This window comes from Cucurbita pepo, chromosome 17 (assembly GCF_057944985.1).
Source record: "Cucurbita pepo subsp. pepo isolate OVF chromosome 17, ASM5794498v1, whole genome shotgun sequence".
Classification (NCBI taxonomy): domain Eukaryota; kingdom Viridiplantae; phylum Streptophyta; class Magnoliopsida; order Cucurbitales; family Cucurbitaceae; genus Cucurbita; species Cucurbita pepo.
Window position 1 is genome coordinate 4,069,006 of NC_141814.1, and position 17,254 is coordinate 4,086,259.

Sequence of the window (17,254 nt, forward strand, 5' to 3'; positions counted from 1 at the left end):
TTGAATAGATTAAGTGTATCATTCTAAATCAGAGTCTTCTTCTACTAAATTTTTTTACTGTTTTTCCTCAACTAAATCCTCCTAAATGCAAATGACCTCTTAACAACAGTAAATAAACAAAAAAATGATAAATATTTCTCTTCTTCAATCGGTTCAGCAAAAACACTAAGCATATAGCCTCCGTTCAATGTTCAGAGTAGTAATAGTCAAAGAATACGGAACCGATCAAAACAAAGAGAAATACATCAATCCATCCGCATTTTCAATTTGAAGATGAGATCCTACGAAGATTTTGAGTATTAAAATTATAACAAAACCATCATACGATGAGCGAATAGGAGCTGAAACTCGAACGTAGAACTTGAAAAACAAGTGTTTTTCTACGTCTTCTTCTACAACACCTTTTTAAAGTTCTTCCTCACAAAATCCTCCTACATGTAAACGATCTCTTAACAACACGAAACAAACACAAGAACTCGAAAACACTAAGCATATAGCCTTCGTTAATGTTCAAAATAGCCCTAGGTAAAGAAAAAGAAACCAACCAAAACAAAGAGAAATACATCAATTCATTTGCATTTTCAATTCGAAGATGAGATCCTACGAAGATTTTGAAGATTAAAATGATAACAAAATCATCATACAGTGAGCAAAAGGAGCTGAAATCGAAGTAGAACTCAGAAAACAAGTGCTTTTCTTCTTTTTCTTTTACGAAACCTTTTTATAGTTATTCCTCAACTAAATCCTTCTACATGCAAACGACCTCTTAACTAACAAAAATAAATACTAGAACTCGAACATGGTAAATATTTCTCCTCATTGGTCGGTTTAGCCAAAACACTAATAATATAGCTTCCGTTTAATGTTCAGAGGGCATCAGACACAGTAAACGAAACTGATCAAAACAAACAGAAATGTCTCAATCCATCAACATTTCCAATTTGAAGATGAGATCCTACAAAGATTTTGAGAATGAAAATGATAACTAAACCATAATGCATTGAGCGAATATGAGCTGAAACTCGAACGTAGATGTAATACCCGAAGAAAGAAGAAAAAGAAAAAAAAATATAGGAAAAGTTGAGAGGGGCAATCCAACCACCTAAGGGGTCCAAACCAAACCCCATCCATAATCCTACAAAAGAGAGATAGTGAGAGAAAGGGGTAGAGAGAACCTAGAGAGAGGAGAAAGGATGAACCGCGGGAAGACTCACCGAAAACTACCGTTGGAGTCTATTCCGGTGAAGATCATGATGCAAGGAGGTGAAGATCATGCAGAGAGACTTCCTTGGAAGAGAAAAGAGAATGTAGGTGGCCGGAGTCCCATTTTTCATCAAGAAGTCGGAAAACCCGCAAGGTAAGGATCTTGAACGTTTTCTCAGATCTACGGTTTTCCTTTGTGAATCAAGATCTGAAATCTTGATATATTCATCTAGGAACAACTCTACGCATGATCTGTGAAGAAGTTTGGCCGAGACCTCAACCCGAAGGCGGAGATCCGAGAGTCGTCCGAGAACGGTGAGCGAAATTACGACCTTCTTAACTCGTCCGGTAGTTAAGCGAAAATTACGAGAAAAAATACGAGGACGTAGCCCGTAACACGATCTAAAATTTTGACGAAGGAATCATGTCGATCCGATCTACGGATCGAAAGATACGAAAATCGGAAAAGAGGGTTGTGTTTCGGTTTTCAGAGGGCAGAGAAGAAAGAAGAAGAAAAAAAAAAAAAGAGTGCTGGCGAGTGGTGGACGGCGGCGGCGAGTGGCGGACGGCGGCGACAGGCGCCGGACACGCGTCGACCATCGGCTGGAGCAACGCAGCTCCAGCGAGGCGTCGACACGTGTCGCCCGCAAGCCGGGCCGAACCGCGACGCGAGCCGAGCCGACCGGACCGGCCGACCCGCGACTACGCGAAATTACGCCCTCCCAGCGTGCTGCTGGCGCGTTAGCGCGCGTGGAATGGCCAATTTGGCCCGGTTGCTTTCTGTTTGCCCGATTTTTGTCCCGGTCAGTTCTAATACTGTTCTTACGTGAATAGGGACCTAATTTAAAGAAATCAGTACTTTTGGACACCTCACGGGCAAAGAAACGCTAGCAAAAAGGGCACGTCAACCAGGTAAGTCACCACCCGGTATTTAGGAAGAAATACTTGTAGGGTTCGCTTGGATTGTATGTATGCGTGTTAGTAATTTTGCCTTAAATTAGCTCTCCATGAATGAGATTAATTAGATGGATTGTTATGATGTGTTGGGTGAATTATCTGAGTGTTGCTTGTATGCCTTAAGCTTCCGTTGTACGTATGCATGCGTTTAATTTATGTTAGAATTGTGTATGCCGGGTTTCGGGTGCTTGATGGACGAATTCGCCCCATTGAGCGCGAACTTCGTGCTCTGGGTGCTTGATGGAGGTCATCGCCCCGTTGAGCTGGTATGCCTAGTTTGCATGAATTACATACTATGATGTTAGAAGAAGATTGCATGCACCCTCTGTTAATTGCTAGGGCCCATTTCTATTATAAGATTAGGGAATTTCTGTTAGGAGCGATATGCCGCTCTAGAAAGACTTAATTTTTCCCTAGAAACTTAGCGGTTTACCACGGCAAGAAAGTACCTAGGAGGGTTCATAGATTGCTAGCGTGAGAACGGTATCTATAGCTTCGTGGGAGGACCAAGGGTCCCTGATCAGTCCTTACTTCTCTTAGCCATTTCGCATGGGAAATGTGTCCCCACGTCGTACAGCCCATTAGCTGCATGGGAATGGGTTGGGTCGCGCCCCCCATAGGAGGACTATATGGGCGTAGGGGTATTCAGCACACCCCTAGGCTAGATACCATGTAGTCCTAGATAGCCATGTAGAGGTAGCGCCTCATAGAGAGATACCGACCATATCAGCTTGGCATAAGGAACCTCTAGGTGACTAATGAAAGGACGATGAACCGGTGAAACCCAAGGGGCAAGCCCCAAGAGACTAAGGTTAGAACCTGATGTTCTAGAACCGAATTAGGAAACCATGGTAGTTCTGTTAAATTAAGATGCGAAGAGAGCCTACAAGTAGGTGGCTTACTGAGAATAGTTTTTATACTCATCCCATTCTCCTTTATTTTTCTCAGGTGTTCACTGGCTGCTGGTCGAGGTAGAGGAGCGTTTGAGAGCTGTACAGTCACAGAGGGGGTCGTTCCGGAGCGTCAGTCCCTTTACGGTCTTTTAGAGTCTTTTGTATTTCATTTTATATTTGCAATTTCTTTGGTAATAATTAACAAACAAAATTTCTCTCTTTTGTTTTAATACAAAGTACTTTTATCTTTTACTTTGGTTTTCTTTTCTTTTATTTTCCTTTTGATTGTTTTCGATTTCGTATTTTTAGTCACGATTCAGATTTTCGAAGCCTCGAAAATCGGGTCGTGACAGTAGAACTCTAAAAACAAGTGTTTTTCTTCTTCTACGAAACTTTTTTCCAATTTTTCCTCAACTAAATCCTCCTACAAACGAAAACAAAAATAAGAACTCGCACACCATAATTATTTCTCCACATGGGTCAGTTTAGCGAAAACACTAAGCATATAGCCTCCGTTCAATGTTCATTAGACAAGAAAACAAAACTGATCAAAACAAAGAGAAATACCTCAATCCATCCGCATTTCCAATTCGAAGATGAGATCCTATGAAGATTTTGAGAATGAAAATGATAACAAATCCATCATACAGTGAGCTCCTAGGAGCTGAAATCGAATTTAGAACTCGAAAAACAAATTTTGTTCTTCTTCTACGAAACCTTTTTATAGTTCTTCCTCAAATAAATCTTCTTACATGCAAACGACCTCTTAACAAAATCGGAAACAAACACAAGAACTCGCACACGATAAATATTTCCCCTCTTCGATAGGTTTAGCGAAAACACTAAACATATAGCCTTCGTTTAGTGTTTAGTGTTTAACATAGCACTAAAGAAAACGAAACCTATCAAAACAATGAGAAATACCTCAATCCATCACCTATTTCTATCTCCAAGATCAGATTCTATAATGGTTTTAAGAATTACAATGATAACAAAATCATCATACAAAACTTGGAAAATAAGTAGTTTTCTTCTTCTACGAAACGGTTTTACACTTCTTCCTCAACTAAATCCTCCTACATGCAAACGACCTCTAAACAACCAGAAACAAACACGAGTACTCGCACACGATAAATATTTCTCCACATCAGTCGATTTAGCAAAAACACTAAGCATGTAACCTCCGTTCAGTGTTCATAGTAACACTAGGCAAAGAAAACGAAACCGATCAAAACAAAGAGAAATGCCTCAATCCATGTGCATTTCCAAAAAGGATTTGTTGCTCAATGGACCTTGTCAAAGAGCAGATATTACGAAAAAGAGAATACCTTTGTACCTTTCAAAATCCAAATTTAAGCGTACTACAACCAATTTTGTTCTTTTCCTTGGAAATATGATATTATTGAATGCATCATTTTGTCCACTATGGATTGTTTTTACGAGTACTCGTAGCAACCTAAAAAAAAGAGAATCTAAAACTATGCATTCATCGAGCATCCAATAACAAGACGCTATGATGTTGCATCATATGCATATGTATATCGGTTCGCTACATTTTGAATAGCACGCATAGTCATTTAATAAAGAAACACACACCAAACCTTTATAACAAAGTAGAATACAAAAGGTAAAGAGTTGCGGTGGTTTATACAATGATTAAGTCTAGGTTTAGTTTCTATACAGATCACCATGCTTCTACCAAGCCAACGGTGATATTGTTTTCATCGCTCAGTTTAAAGATCCCTCATTTGGTGCTTTTAAGTCAACTACAATAACTGAGATGTTGTCGTCACTCAAATTACTAGCTTCCTTGCGTATTTTATTTGCAGCACATTGTGCTGGATAAATTACATTACCAGTTCCACCAAGCGCCAACTTCTTGCGTTGCCTTTTCAGTACGCTGCAAGCCATCTTCATCACATCATCGTTGGATAAGACATCCCATACTCCATCACTTGCCAGAATCAAACACTCATCTTCCTCAGTCCTCGATGTGAACGTAACCTCCGGATCAAATATAATCCACGGTTTCAAGTAATGATCACCTGATCAGAAATATATTTGAAAATCGCAACAATAAAATATAAATAGATGCAAAATTTGACAATGTAAACTTAGAAGCTTGCAAATTAGTGGATGACTAGTTATTGTTGGAGGATGAAAGTCCCACGTCCGCTAATTTCGGGAATGATCATGGGTTTATAAACAAAGAATACTCTCTCCATTTGTATGAGGACTTTTGGGGAAGCCGAAAGCAAAGCCATGAGAGCTTATGCTCAAAGTGGACAATATTATACCATTGTGGAGAGTCGTATTCGTCTAACAGTTATGAGTCGTTGGGAAAATATGAAGCTATGGGTTAGAAGAAACTCGTCTAACAGTTATGAGTCGTTGGGAAAATATGAAGCTATGGGTTAGAAGAAACCTATTGCTCTGGTCATTGCCAGCACTCCTTCAACCCTTGGACAACCTACAAACAAAATTTTTGCTCCTCCCTTAATAAGTCTATCATATTCATCTGGTCTGCTAATCTGCATCAGAAAAGGGGAAATTCTTTGAATCATAATATTAACTAAAAACATGGAAAAATTTGTGCACCCAAACAGGACAGAGAGAATTGTAATTGAACCTTGTGGTCAACTGTCAAGGGAATGGCTTGATTCCCACGACAAAGCAATGCTCTAGAGTCACCACAGTTGGCAACAATTATTTGGCAAGCTGACAGAAGAACAACCAAAGCGGTAGATCCAACTGAATATGGGGCCAGAGTCTTGTCCTTGAAGGCATCATCAACCCTCTCATAAGACCTCGTCAATGCCATTTCCCATCGCTCTTGCTGACCGTTTTCAAAAACCCCTCTGTTCCACTCTTCTGCTAATAGTTCATGGAACTTCTTTGAACAATAAGTACTCACCTGAAATCATCGTTAAACGTTGATACAAGAATACTATAATCTATATTTTGATGGTAACAAAGCAGAAATGGTCACAATAAAACAACTTGATTTGGCATGCCTCCTTGTCATTAGCGAAACTAATGAACGGACCTCCATCTTGAAGCATCTTATTTCATGGTCAACAAAATATAAGTCCCTCGAGTACTCATTATAGTCATGAGCTTGTGTCAATCGCTTGTTATTAAATGCACTCTAAGTTCATTGCCTTCAGCAAATTAATTTCCTTCTAGCTAGCATTATCTCAAATGTGGTTGCGAAGTAAACGAGAGGTCGTTAGTGAAGCTTCCACGAAACCTTTTTACCGTTCTTATTCAACTAAATTCTCGTACATGCAAATGACCTCTTAACAACCGGAAACAAACACAAGAACATGCACACGATAAATATTTCTCTTCATTGATCAGTTTAGCGAAAACACTAAGTATATAGCCTCAATCCAGTGTTCAAAGTAGCACTAGACCAAGAAAATGAAACTGACCAAAACAAATAAAAATATCTCAATCCATCCACCTTTCTAATTCGAAGATGAGACACTACGAACAATTAAAATGATAACAAAACCATCATACAGTAAAACTCATAGAGCGGGCAATATTTTGAACCATGGACTCTAGCTTCCCAATAGGTTGGATGAGATCTAGTCCAGACCAGGCCCAGGCCCATTTTAAAAACAACCAAATCTGATTTATGGGCCGAATCATCAAGGTTTGGGCCTAAGTATGAGCCATTAATATTATTTTTTCAAAAATGCCCTGGGCCCAATCATTATGGGCCTAAGTCATTAATATTATGTTTCCAAAAATGCCCCTCGTCCCTCAAAATAAAAAATTCATTTTTGGGCTCCATTTTGAATGATGTTTTAATTTTTGACATGTTTCTTTTTCAAAGCATACTGACACACAATCAATTATCATCCATTCATCACTACTTAATTAGTAAGGAAGAGTGTCTCAAAGCATGGGACAAACGATCAAAACACTTTGATTTTACTTCCGACACCACCACAGGCCGGATTCGGGTAGGTTGGATATGAAAGTGGGAGTAATGGAAAAATTATAGATAGATACCTTAAGACACCACAGGCCGGATTCGGGTAGGTTGGATATGAAAGTGGGAGTAATGGAAAAATTATAGATAGATACTTAAGAAACGTGGAGAGACCATACTTGAATCCGCACCTAAACCATCAATTTTTAGATTTTTTTTTTTTCCTGGGTAGCATACATCACTTTTTATTTATCACAGATATCACATACAAAACAATCTTATTGGGGATTTTAAAATAAATAAATAGTATAAATAGTATATATATATATATATATATATATATATATATATATATATACTGGTTTTGTTCTTAATTATAGGTGGTGTTTGTGTATACTTGTAAAGTGAGCTGCGGAGATTTAAATTGCTCCGTGGTCTATCTACATGAGGTTTAATCTTTAAAATTGTATGCAAATAAGTGCATTCAACTCATTAGAGATATATAAAAAATAAAAAATAAAAATAAAAAAAAAATACCTGAGGGCCTCCATGACCATCAAACAAGCCAAAATAATGAACTAAAGGTTTCTCTTTCACGGACCCGTCATCTTTCCATCTAGCTCGAGATAGAAACTCCGGAACAATGGCAATGGCATCCTCCATTGAAGTTCTACGTCCCTTGTCCAATCCAAAACCCCACGAAATCTCACAACTACCGCATCCATTGTCTATTGCACTCATCAAGCTCATCGAGCTACCGTCACTCCCACGAGTGTCCTTCCGGCAGCGGTAGCGACAACAACTTCTATCAACGATTCACCGGAGTCGTTGATCATAAACGCTGAAGCTATACAAGTTATAAAGATAAGTTAAGGTAAGAAGGAATATATAACTATGGAGAAGGGGTTTGGTAAGAAGGAATATATAACTATGGAGAAGGGGTTTTGCTCCAATGCGTGGAAGAAGAGATAACATACATGGCAATATGGAAGAAGGAATGAATATACATGGCAATATGGAAGAAGGGATGAACATACCTGGCAAGCTACTCCAAGTTGCATGCCTGGAGTTGAAAACAAGAATGGGAATCACTCTGAAGCTGTCAATAAAATCCAATCTCATTATGACATATGGTAATCTCTTCACAGATTTAGATTTATGCACTTTACTCTGAATGCACTTTGCTATGAATAAAGAACTAATTACATGTGGCATGGCCTCAAGTCATTTGGTAAAACCTTACATGTGGCCTGGCTTCATGTCGTTTGGTAAAACTTGGCTAAATATGGTAGGAGACTGAGAACAATTACACTTATTCTCTAAATTAGCACTTTGCTCTGAATTAAGATCCATTTACATGTGGTTGGACTTCAGGTCATTTGTAAAACTTGGCTAAATATAGGGAGACAAATATCTGAGATCAGTTACACCTGATGAAAAGCTGATAAAAGGAGTAAATATTCAAAAGAAAACAAAAATATATTATTTGAATGGTAATGGTTAATTGAAAGCATAAATTTGTCATAGAAAAATGGAACAGGTGTACAACAAAAAAAACATAAATTTGTCATAGAAAAATGGAAGCCGTGGACAACAAAGGAACTTGGCTTTTGAACGGCTTCCACCTTTATTTAAGGAGGCACGAGCACAGACTACAAGTGTACTTGTGTGAAAATCGCTTTAGAGTCTAATTTCTAAGGTTGGTCATGACAAACCTAGTGGCATTAGAAAGGAAAAAAGTAATAAATTTTCATGAAACGACTTGTAATTAATCCTCACAAGAAAGATAAATAAATAGTTCTTCATCATGCTTTGAATCGAAATCGAAATCAAAAAGGGTAGTTAGTGTAATACTGCCATAAAGAAAAGAGTCTTAGCTTGAGAATTTGAACAAGAACAAGAAGCACCTTCACACTCACTTATGTCTATTGTTAGCTTGAGAATTTGAACAAGAACAAGAAGCACTCTCACACTTATGTATGTCTATTCTTAGTATGTCTATTGTTATCTTGAGAATTTGAACCAGAACAAGAAGCACTCTCACACTTATGTATGTCTATTCTTAATTTAAGAATTTGAACAAGAACAAGAAGCACTCTCAAACTCAGGTAAGTTCCTCGTTGAAGCTCACTCCCAAAGTATCAATTCCTTGATTAGAAGGCTATGGAGATGATCACAATAACACTAGAGAGATATGTATTAATTTAATGCCTAAAAAAGGTACAGAGATTATCCACAAAGTCAAGTTAGGATCTCCTTATTAATATATTTATTACAATATCTAATCTACTTACAAAGAATACATATACTTTAAGAACTTTCTCTGGCCTACATTATCATTAAAACATTCACACTACCAAACTTCTATGAAAAACAAAACTAATTACGGGTGTAATTTTTCAAGGAAATCTCACGATGCATGAAGACGCCTCCCTTCTTGTTTCAAAGAGCTTTGTTTGTGTCATTGTCGTCCTTGTTTAACTCCGAACGGCTGACTCGAGCATTTGGATGAAATGCTGACAGTCGTCTTGAGGGTTCGCTTATCAATTTTAAGGTCAGAGGTGAAGGCTCTTTATTCTCCCTTTCGTGCTCTCATAGAGTGAGTTGAGACATGCCAACTAGTTCATCAACGTTGACAGGTTCCTTTGGCACAACTGGAATTGGCTTTAGTACCTCATGATGACACATTTCTACACCCTTTTCTTCTTCCATTGGGACTGTACTTGGTGCCCACATAGAAAAAGGAACAGGCACGTAAGCCGAGATGTATCCCGGTATCATAGGCGGGAAACCAGCAACTTCCATCTTGAGTGCATCAAGTTCTTTACCATTTTCTTCTACTGTAGTTTCCATGATATGGAACTCTGAGTTAAGTGAGAGATTTAGTGAAGGTTGTGAACCAGTGTTCTCTGTTTCTTTTGCCTGATAACCATGTAAAACTTCATCTTCTGGCGCACGCACCAGATCAGTTTCCTGAAAGACATGAAATAAAAGAACAAAATCCTTATCAAGTATAAATGGTGTCATGCTAACAGATAGGCGCGCAGAGACCCAATAGCAGATGCATTATGAATTACTGTTAGGCACGAGGGTCACTGATCTTTCGATTACAGTACAAGACGTGATCACAGAAACATGACAAGAAATTTCAACAGAAATTAAAATGCAAAGTCAACAGGTCTGCCAGGCACCAAATGTAAACTAGAAAATATAAGAGTTCAAAACAAACCGTCTCTGGAACCATGTCGAAAAGGCTTGACCTACGCTTTCTTCTTGTTGCGTTACTCAGCCGAATGAAATACTTCTGGGCATGGCTCGCCACCTGAGTTGGAGTCCTTGTAATAACAAAATTCCGAGAAATCCCACGCCAGTCTCCTTTCCCCAGTTTCTGAAGACCAAATAAGAATAATCGATGCTCCTCCTCTGTCCATGGAACACCTGAAAACGAATTCTAAGGTATCAAACATCAGTAGTATAATACCTGATCCAATTATTAGAACTTCAATCCATTAAGAGAATATGCAAACTGTTTGATCACTTTTGTCAAATTCCATTGGCCAACTTGAGAGATAAACCTCAATCTCTTTCGATCAAAAAATTGTAGACTCGACATGAAAACACATCGACTTTCTGGCCTTTGGGGAGTTCTACAAATGCTGATTCTTCAAAAAGAAAGTTGAAACAGAGACTTTTACCTACCAAAACTATAATAGACTACACCAATCAAACAAGAAGAATAAAACAAAGAGAATCTAAAACTATACATTCATCGAGCATCCAATAACAAGACGCTATGATATTGCATCATATGCATATGTATATCGGTTCGCTACATGTTGAATAGCACGCATATTCATTTAATAAAGAAACACACACCAGACCTTTATAACAAAGTAGAGTACAAAAGGTAAAGAGTTGCAGTGATTTATACAATGATTAAGTCCAAGTCTAGTTTCTATACATCACCATGCTTCTACCAAGCCAACGGTGATATTGTTTTCATTGCTCAGTTTAGAGATCCCTCATTTGGTGCTTTTAAGTCAACTACAATAACTGAGATGTTGTCGCCACTCAAATTACTAGCTTCCTTACGTATTTTATTTGCAGCACATTGAGCTAGATAAATTACATTACCAGTTCCACCAAGCGCCAACTTCTTGCGTTGCCTTTTCAGTACGCTGCAAGCCATCTTCATCACGTCATCGTTGGATAAGACATCCCATACTCCACTTGCCAGAATCAAACACTCATCTTCCTCAGTCCTCGATGTGAACGTAACCTCCGGATCAAATATAATCCACGGTTTCAAGTAATGATCACCTGATCAGAAATATATTTGAAAATCGCAACAATAAAAGATAAATAGATGCAAAATTTGACAATGTAAACTTAGAAGCTTGCAAAATTAGTGGATGACTAGTTATTGTTGGAGGATAAAAGTCTCACTTCCCCTAATTTAGGGAATGATCATGAGTTTATAAACAAAGAATACTCTCTCCATTTGTACTCCATTTGTACGAGGACTTTTGGGGAAGCCCAAAGCAAAGGCATGAGAGCTTATGCTTAAAGTGGACAATATTATACCATTGTGGAGAGTCGTATTCGTCTAACAGTTATGAATCGTTGGGAAAATATGAAGCTATGGGTTAGAAGAAACCTATTGCTCTGGTCATTGCCAGCACTCCTTCGACCATAGGACAGCCTACAAACAGAATTTTTGCTCCTCCCTTAATAAGTCTATCATATTCATGGGGCCTGCTAATCTGCATCAGAAAATGGGAAATTCTTTGAATCATAATATTAACTAAAAACATGGAAGAATTTGTGCACCCAAACCGGACAGAGAGAATTGTAATTGAACCTTGTGGTCAACTGTCAAGGGAATGACTTGATTCCCACGACACAGCAATGCTCTAGAGTCACCACAGTTGGCAACAATTATTTGGCAAGCTGATAGAAGAACAACCAAAGCAGTAGATCCAACTGAATATGGGGCCAGAGTCTTGTCCTTGAAGGCATCATCAACCCTCTCATAAGACCTCGTCAATGCCATTTCCCATCGCTCTTGCTGACCGTTTTCAAAAACTCCTCTGTTCCACTCTTCTGCTAATAGTTCATGGAACTTCTTTGAACAATAAGTACTCACCTGATATCATCGTTAAAACATTGATAAAATAATACCATATCGTATACTCATTTAGTCATGAACCTGTGTCAATCGCTTGTTATCAAACGCCTTATTGACTCTAAGTTCATTGTCTTCAGCAAATTAATTTCCTTCTAAAATCTAAAATTGTACCGAATCATAATGCTAGCATTATCTCAAATGTGGTTGTGAAGCAAACGAGAGGTCATTAGTGAAGCTTCCACGAAACATTTTTATAGTTCTTCCTCAACTAAATCCTCGTACATGCAAATAACCTCTTAACAACCGAAAACAAACACAAGAACATGCACACAATAAATATTTCTCTTCATTGATCAGTTTAGCGAAAACACTAAGTATATAGCCTCAGTTCGGTGTTCAAAGTAGCATTAGACCAAGAAAATGAAATTGACCAAAACAAATAGAAATATCTCAATCCATCCACATTTCTAATTCGAAGATGAGACACTACGAACAATTAAAATGATAACAAAACCATCATACTGTGAAACTAGTAGAGCGGGCAATATTTTGAACCATGGACTCTAGCTTCCCAGTAGATCTAGTCCAGACCAGGCCCAGGCCCATTTTAAAAATAACCAAATCTGATTTATGGGCCGAATCATCAAGATTTGGGCCTAAGTATGAACCATTAATATTATTTTTTCCAAAATGCCCCTGGGCCGGCCTAATCATCAAGGTTTGGCAACCAAATCTGATTTATGGGCCGAATCATCAAGGTTTGGGCCTATGAGCCATTAATATTATTTTTTCAAAAATGCCCCTGGGCCCAATCATCTTTTTCCAAAAATGCCCCTCGCCCCCTCCTTTCAAAATAAAAAATTCATTTTTAGCTCCATTTTAAATCATGTTTTAATTTTTGACATGCTATAATATAATTTTAGTTTTCGTAATTAATCCATTTTATAAAAAATAAAATTATTTGATGAGTTAGAGTTAAGGAATATAAATGAAAGAAATAATTAACTTTTTCAAAGGAACCATACTGACACTCAATCAATTATCATCTGTTCATCAATCAATTATCATCAGTTCATCAATCAATTATCATCAGTTCATCAATCAATTATCATCAGTTCATCACTACTTAATCAGTAAGGAAGAGTGTCTCAAAGCACGGGAAAAAAGATCAAACACTTTGATTTTACTTCCGACACCACCACAGGTCGGGTTCGGGTAGGTTAGATATGAGAGCGGGAGTGATGGAAAAATTATAAGTAGATACTTTATTAAGAAATTTGGAGAGACCACACTCGAATCCACACCTAAACCATCCCTTTTTTATTTATTTATTTATTTATGGGTAGCATACCATCACTTTCTATTTACCACACATATCACATACAAAAAAATCTTATGGGAGATTTTAAAATAAATAAATAGTATATATATATATATATATATACACATACATACATACACCTGGTTTTGTTCTTAATTATAGGTGGTGTTTGTGTCTACTTGTAAAGTGAGCTGCATGATCGAGATTTAAATCTACATCAGGTTTAATCTTCAAAATTGTATGCAAATAAGTGCATTCAACTCATTAGAGATATAAAAAAAAAACCTGAGGGCCTCCATGACCATCAAACAAGCCAAAATAATGAACTAAAGGTTTCTCTTTCTCGGACCCGTCATCTTTCCATCTAGCTGGAGATAGAAACTCCAGAACAATGGCAATGGCATTGTCCAATCCAAAACCCACGAAATCTCACAACTACCGCGTCCGTTGTCTATTGCACTCATCAAGCTCATCAAGCTACCTTCACTCCCACGAGTATCCTTCCGGCAGCGGTAGCGACAACAACTTCTATCAATGATTCACCTGAGTCGTTGATCATAAGCGCTGAAGCGTTTCGTTGATCATAAGCGCTGAAGCGTTTCGTTGATCATAAGCGCTGAAGCGTTTCGTTGATCATAAGCGCTGAAGCGTTTCGTTGATCATAAGCGCTGAAGTGTTTCGTTGATCATAAGCGCTGAAGCGTTTCGTTGATCATAAGCGCTGAAGCGTTTCGTTGATCATAAGCGCTGAAGCGTTTCGTTGATCATAAGCGCTGAAGCGTCACAAGTTATAAAGACAAGTTAAGGTAAGAAGAATATATAACTATGGAGAAGGGGTTTTTGCTCCAACGCGTGGAAGAAGGGATGAACATACATGGCAATATGGAAGAAGGAATGAACATACATGGCAATATGGAAGAAGGGATGAACATACATGGCAATATGGAAGAAGGGATGAACATACCTGGCAAGCTCCTCCAAGTTGCATGCCGGGAGTTGAAAACAAGAATGGGAATCAGTCTGAAGCTGTCAATAAAATCCAATTTCATTATGAGATATGGTAATCTCTTCACAGATTTGGATTTATGCACTTTACTCAATTCACTTTGCTACGAATAGAGAACTAATTACATGTGGCATGGCCTCAAGTCATTTGGTAAAACCTTACATGTGGCGTGGCTTCATGTCGTTTGGTAAAACTTGGCTAAATATAGGAGACAGAGAACAATTACACTTATTCTCTAAATTAGCACTTTGCTCTAAATTAAGATCCATTGACATGTTGTTGGACTTCCGGTCAGTTGTAAAACTTGGCTAAATATAGGGAGACAAATATCTGAGATGAGTTACACCTGATGAAAAGCTGATAAAAGAATTAAATATTCAAAAGAAAACAAAAATATATTATCTCAATCGTAATAGTTAATTGAAAGCATAAATTTGTTAGAGAAAAATGGAACAGGTGTACAACAAAAAAAACATAAATTTGTCATAAAAAAATGGAACCCGTGTACAACAAAGGAACTTGGCTTTTGAAGGGCTTCCACCTTTATTTAAGGAGGTACGAGCAGAGACTACAAGTGTATTTGTGTGAAAATCGCTTTAGAGTATAATTTCTAAGGTTGGTCACTAAGTATATAGCCTTCGTTTGGTGTTCAAAGTAGCACTAGACTAAGAAAACGAAACCGATCAAAACAAATAAAAATACCTCAATCCATCCACATTTCTAATTCGAAGATGAGACACTACGAAGAATTAAAATGATAACAAAACCATCATACATTGAAACTCGTAGAGCGGGCAATATTTTGAACCATGGACTCTAGCTTCCCGGTAGGGGTGTACATAGTCCGGGTTGGGTTGGGTTGAGCGATTTTTTTGACCCAACCCAAAAGTTCGGGTTGGTTGGATTGGTAACCCAACCCAACCCGAAACTTTTCACAACCCGACCCAACCCAACCTTCTATTTTCGAGTTGGGTTGTTAATTTTTTTTTTCAATATTTATCCACAATTTATAATTATTCGGATACAATCTTATATAAAATATATTAAAAACTTACAAACAAACACAAATCAATCCATAATTGCTATAAAAAAAAAAAAAAAAAAAAAAAAATCAATAAAAAACAACGAGCGAAAATTGTAACCTATTAACATAGTTCGAGTGAAAATTGTGACATATTAACATAGTTCGAGTGAAAATTGTGACATATTAACATAGTTCTTAACATAGTTCAACATGTTATAATACTAAAGAATGCCGGACATTTTTTGAAAATGGATTAAAATAGAGAAAATATAAGGATATATCATGAAATTAAATAAACAATAAAAATGATTAGTTTAAAGATATTATATAACAAAAAAAAACATACAAAAAAACATATAAAAATATTTTATAAAAATGATTAGTTTAAAGATATTATATAACAAAAAAAAACATACAAAAAAAACATATAAAAATATTTTATAAAAATGATTAGTTTAAAGATATTATATAACAAAAAAAACATACAAAAAAACATATAAAAATATTTTAGTTGAAATATGTTTATGATTTGATAGAGATAGATAGCCTAAATTATTAGAAAAATAATATATATATAAAATAGAAAATAAATAAAAAAAACATACAAAAACATACAAAAAAAAAAAAAACATATAAAAATATTTTATAAAAATGATTAGTTTAAAGATATTATATAAAGAATTTAGAATGACGGTTGGTTGGTAAGGTATTTTAAAAAATATATATAATATAAAAGAAAAAAATACATGTATTGTCCGGATTCGAACTCAAGCATGATTCTTCTTCGATCGGCCAAAATACCACTCTGGCAAACCTATTGTAAATTAAATTACTTAATATATCCAATCTATTTAAATTTATATCGGGTCAACCCCCACATTTAGATTACTTAATATATCCAATCTATTTAAATTTATATCGGGTCAACCCCCACGAACCCGAAACCGAACCGATTCAATTCGGGTTCAGAAAAATGAACCCAACCCTACCCAAAATGCTAATCCAACCCAACCCAACCCTTGTACTTCGGGTTGGGTTGGTCCGGGTTGTCGGGTTGAATGTACACCCCTACTTCCCGGTAGGTTGGATGAGATCAGACCAGGCCGAGGCCCATTTTAAAAACAACCAAATCTGATTTTATGGGCCGAATCAGGTTTGGGCCTAAATATGAGACACTAATATTATTTTTTTTCAAAAATGCCCCTGGGCCCAATCATCAAGGTTTGGGCTAAGTATGAGCCATTAATATTATTTTTCCAAAAATGCCCCTCGTCTCCCCTCCTTACAAAATAAAAAATTCATTTTTGGCTCCATTTTAAATCATGTTTTAATTTTGACCTGCTATAATTTTACTTTGGTGGTTGAATGTTATAATTTTACTTTTCATAATTAATCCATTTTATAAAAAATAAAATTACTTGTAAGAGTAAAAATGAATATAAATGAAAGAAATAATTAACTTTTTCAAAGGAACTATATTGACACTCGATCAATTATCATCAGTTCATCATTACTTAATCGGTAACGAAGAGTGTCTCAAAGCATGGGACAAAGGATCAAACACTTTGATTTTACTTCTGACACCACCAGAGGTCGGGTTCGGGTAGGTTGGATATGAGAGTGTCTCAAAGCATGGGACAAAGGATCAAACACTTTGGTTTTACTTCTGACACCACCACAGGTCGGGTTCGGGTAGGTTGGATATGAGAGTGTCTCAAAGCATGGGACAAAGGATCAAACACTTTGATTTTACTTCTGACACCACCACAGGTCGGGTTCG

General features: G+C 37.0%; 1 protein-coding gene, 2 long non-coding RNA genes and 1 pseudogene across 4 annotated transcripts; 1 reads left to right on the forward strand and 3 right to left on the reverse strand.

Annotated features, from left to right (window-relative positions):
- Positions 1–1,144: 1,144 nt before the first annotated feature.
- LOC147787510 (uncharacterized) lies at positions 1,145–3,305 on the forward strand. Its single transcript, XR_015413511.1, has 4 exons — positions 1,145–1,357; positions 1,437–1,518; positions 2,038–2,115; positions 3,109–3,305. It is a non-coding gene; the product is annotated as an uncharacterized LOC147787510 (long non-coding RNA).
- A 1,324-nt stretch (positions 3,306–4,629) lies between these two features.
- Positions 4,630–5,531, reverse strand: LOC147787511 (uncharacterized). The gene is made up of 2 exons (XR_015413549.1): positions 5,479–5,531; positions 4,630–5,098 (listed from the first exon to the last, which is right to left on the reverse strand). It is a non-coding gene; the product is annotated as an uncharacterized LOC147787511 (long non-coding RNA).
- A 94-nt stretch (positions 5,532–5,625) lies between these two features.
- LOC147787512 (protein phosphatase 2C 56-like) lies at positions 5,626–7,837 on the reverse strand. Its single transcript, XM_087119022.1, has 2 exons — positions 7,534–7,837; positions 5,626–5,967 (listed from the first exon to the last, which is right to left on the reverse strand). The coding sequence occupies exons 1-2, from the start codon at positions 7,744–7,746 to the stop codon at positions 5,626–5,628; spliced, it is 555 nt and encodes a 184-aa protein (XP_086975148.1). The 5' UTR covers positions 7,747–7,837.
- A 1,329-nt stretch (positions 7,838–9,166) lies between these two features.
- LOC147787513 (transcription factor KUA1-like) lies at positions 9,167–10,730 on the reverse strand (annotated as a pseudogene). Its single transcript, XR_015413346.1, has 3 exons — positions 10,535–10,730; positions 10,226–10,434; positions 9,167–9,969 (listed from the first exon to the last, which is right to left on the reverse strand). The product of XR_015413346.1 is annotated as a transcription factor KUA1-like (transcript).
- Between the last annotated feature and the right edge of the window lie 6,524 nt (positions 10,731–17,254).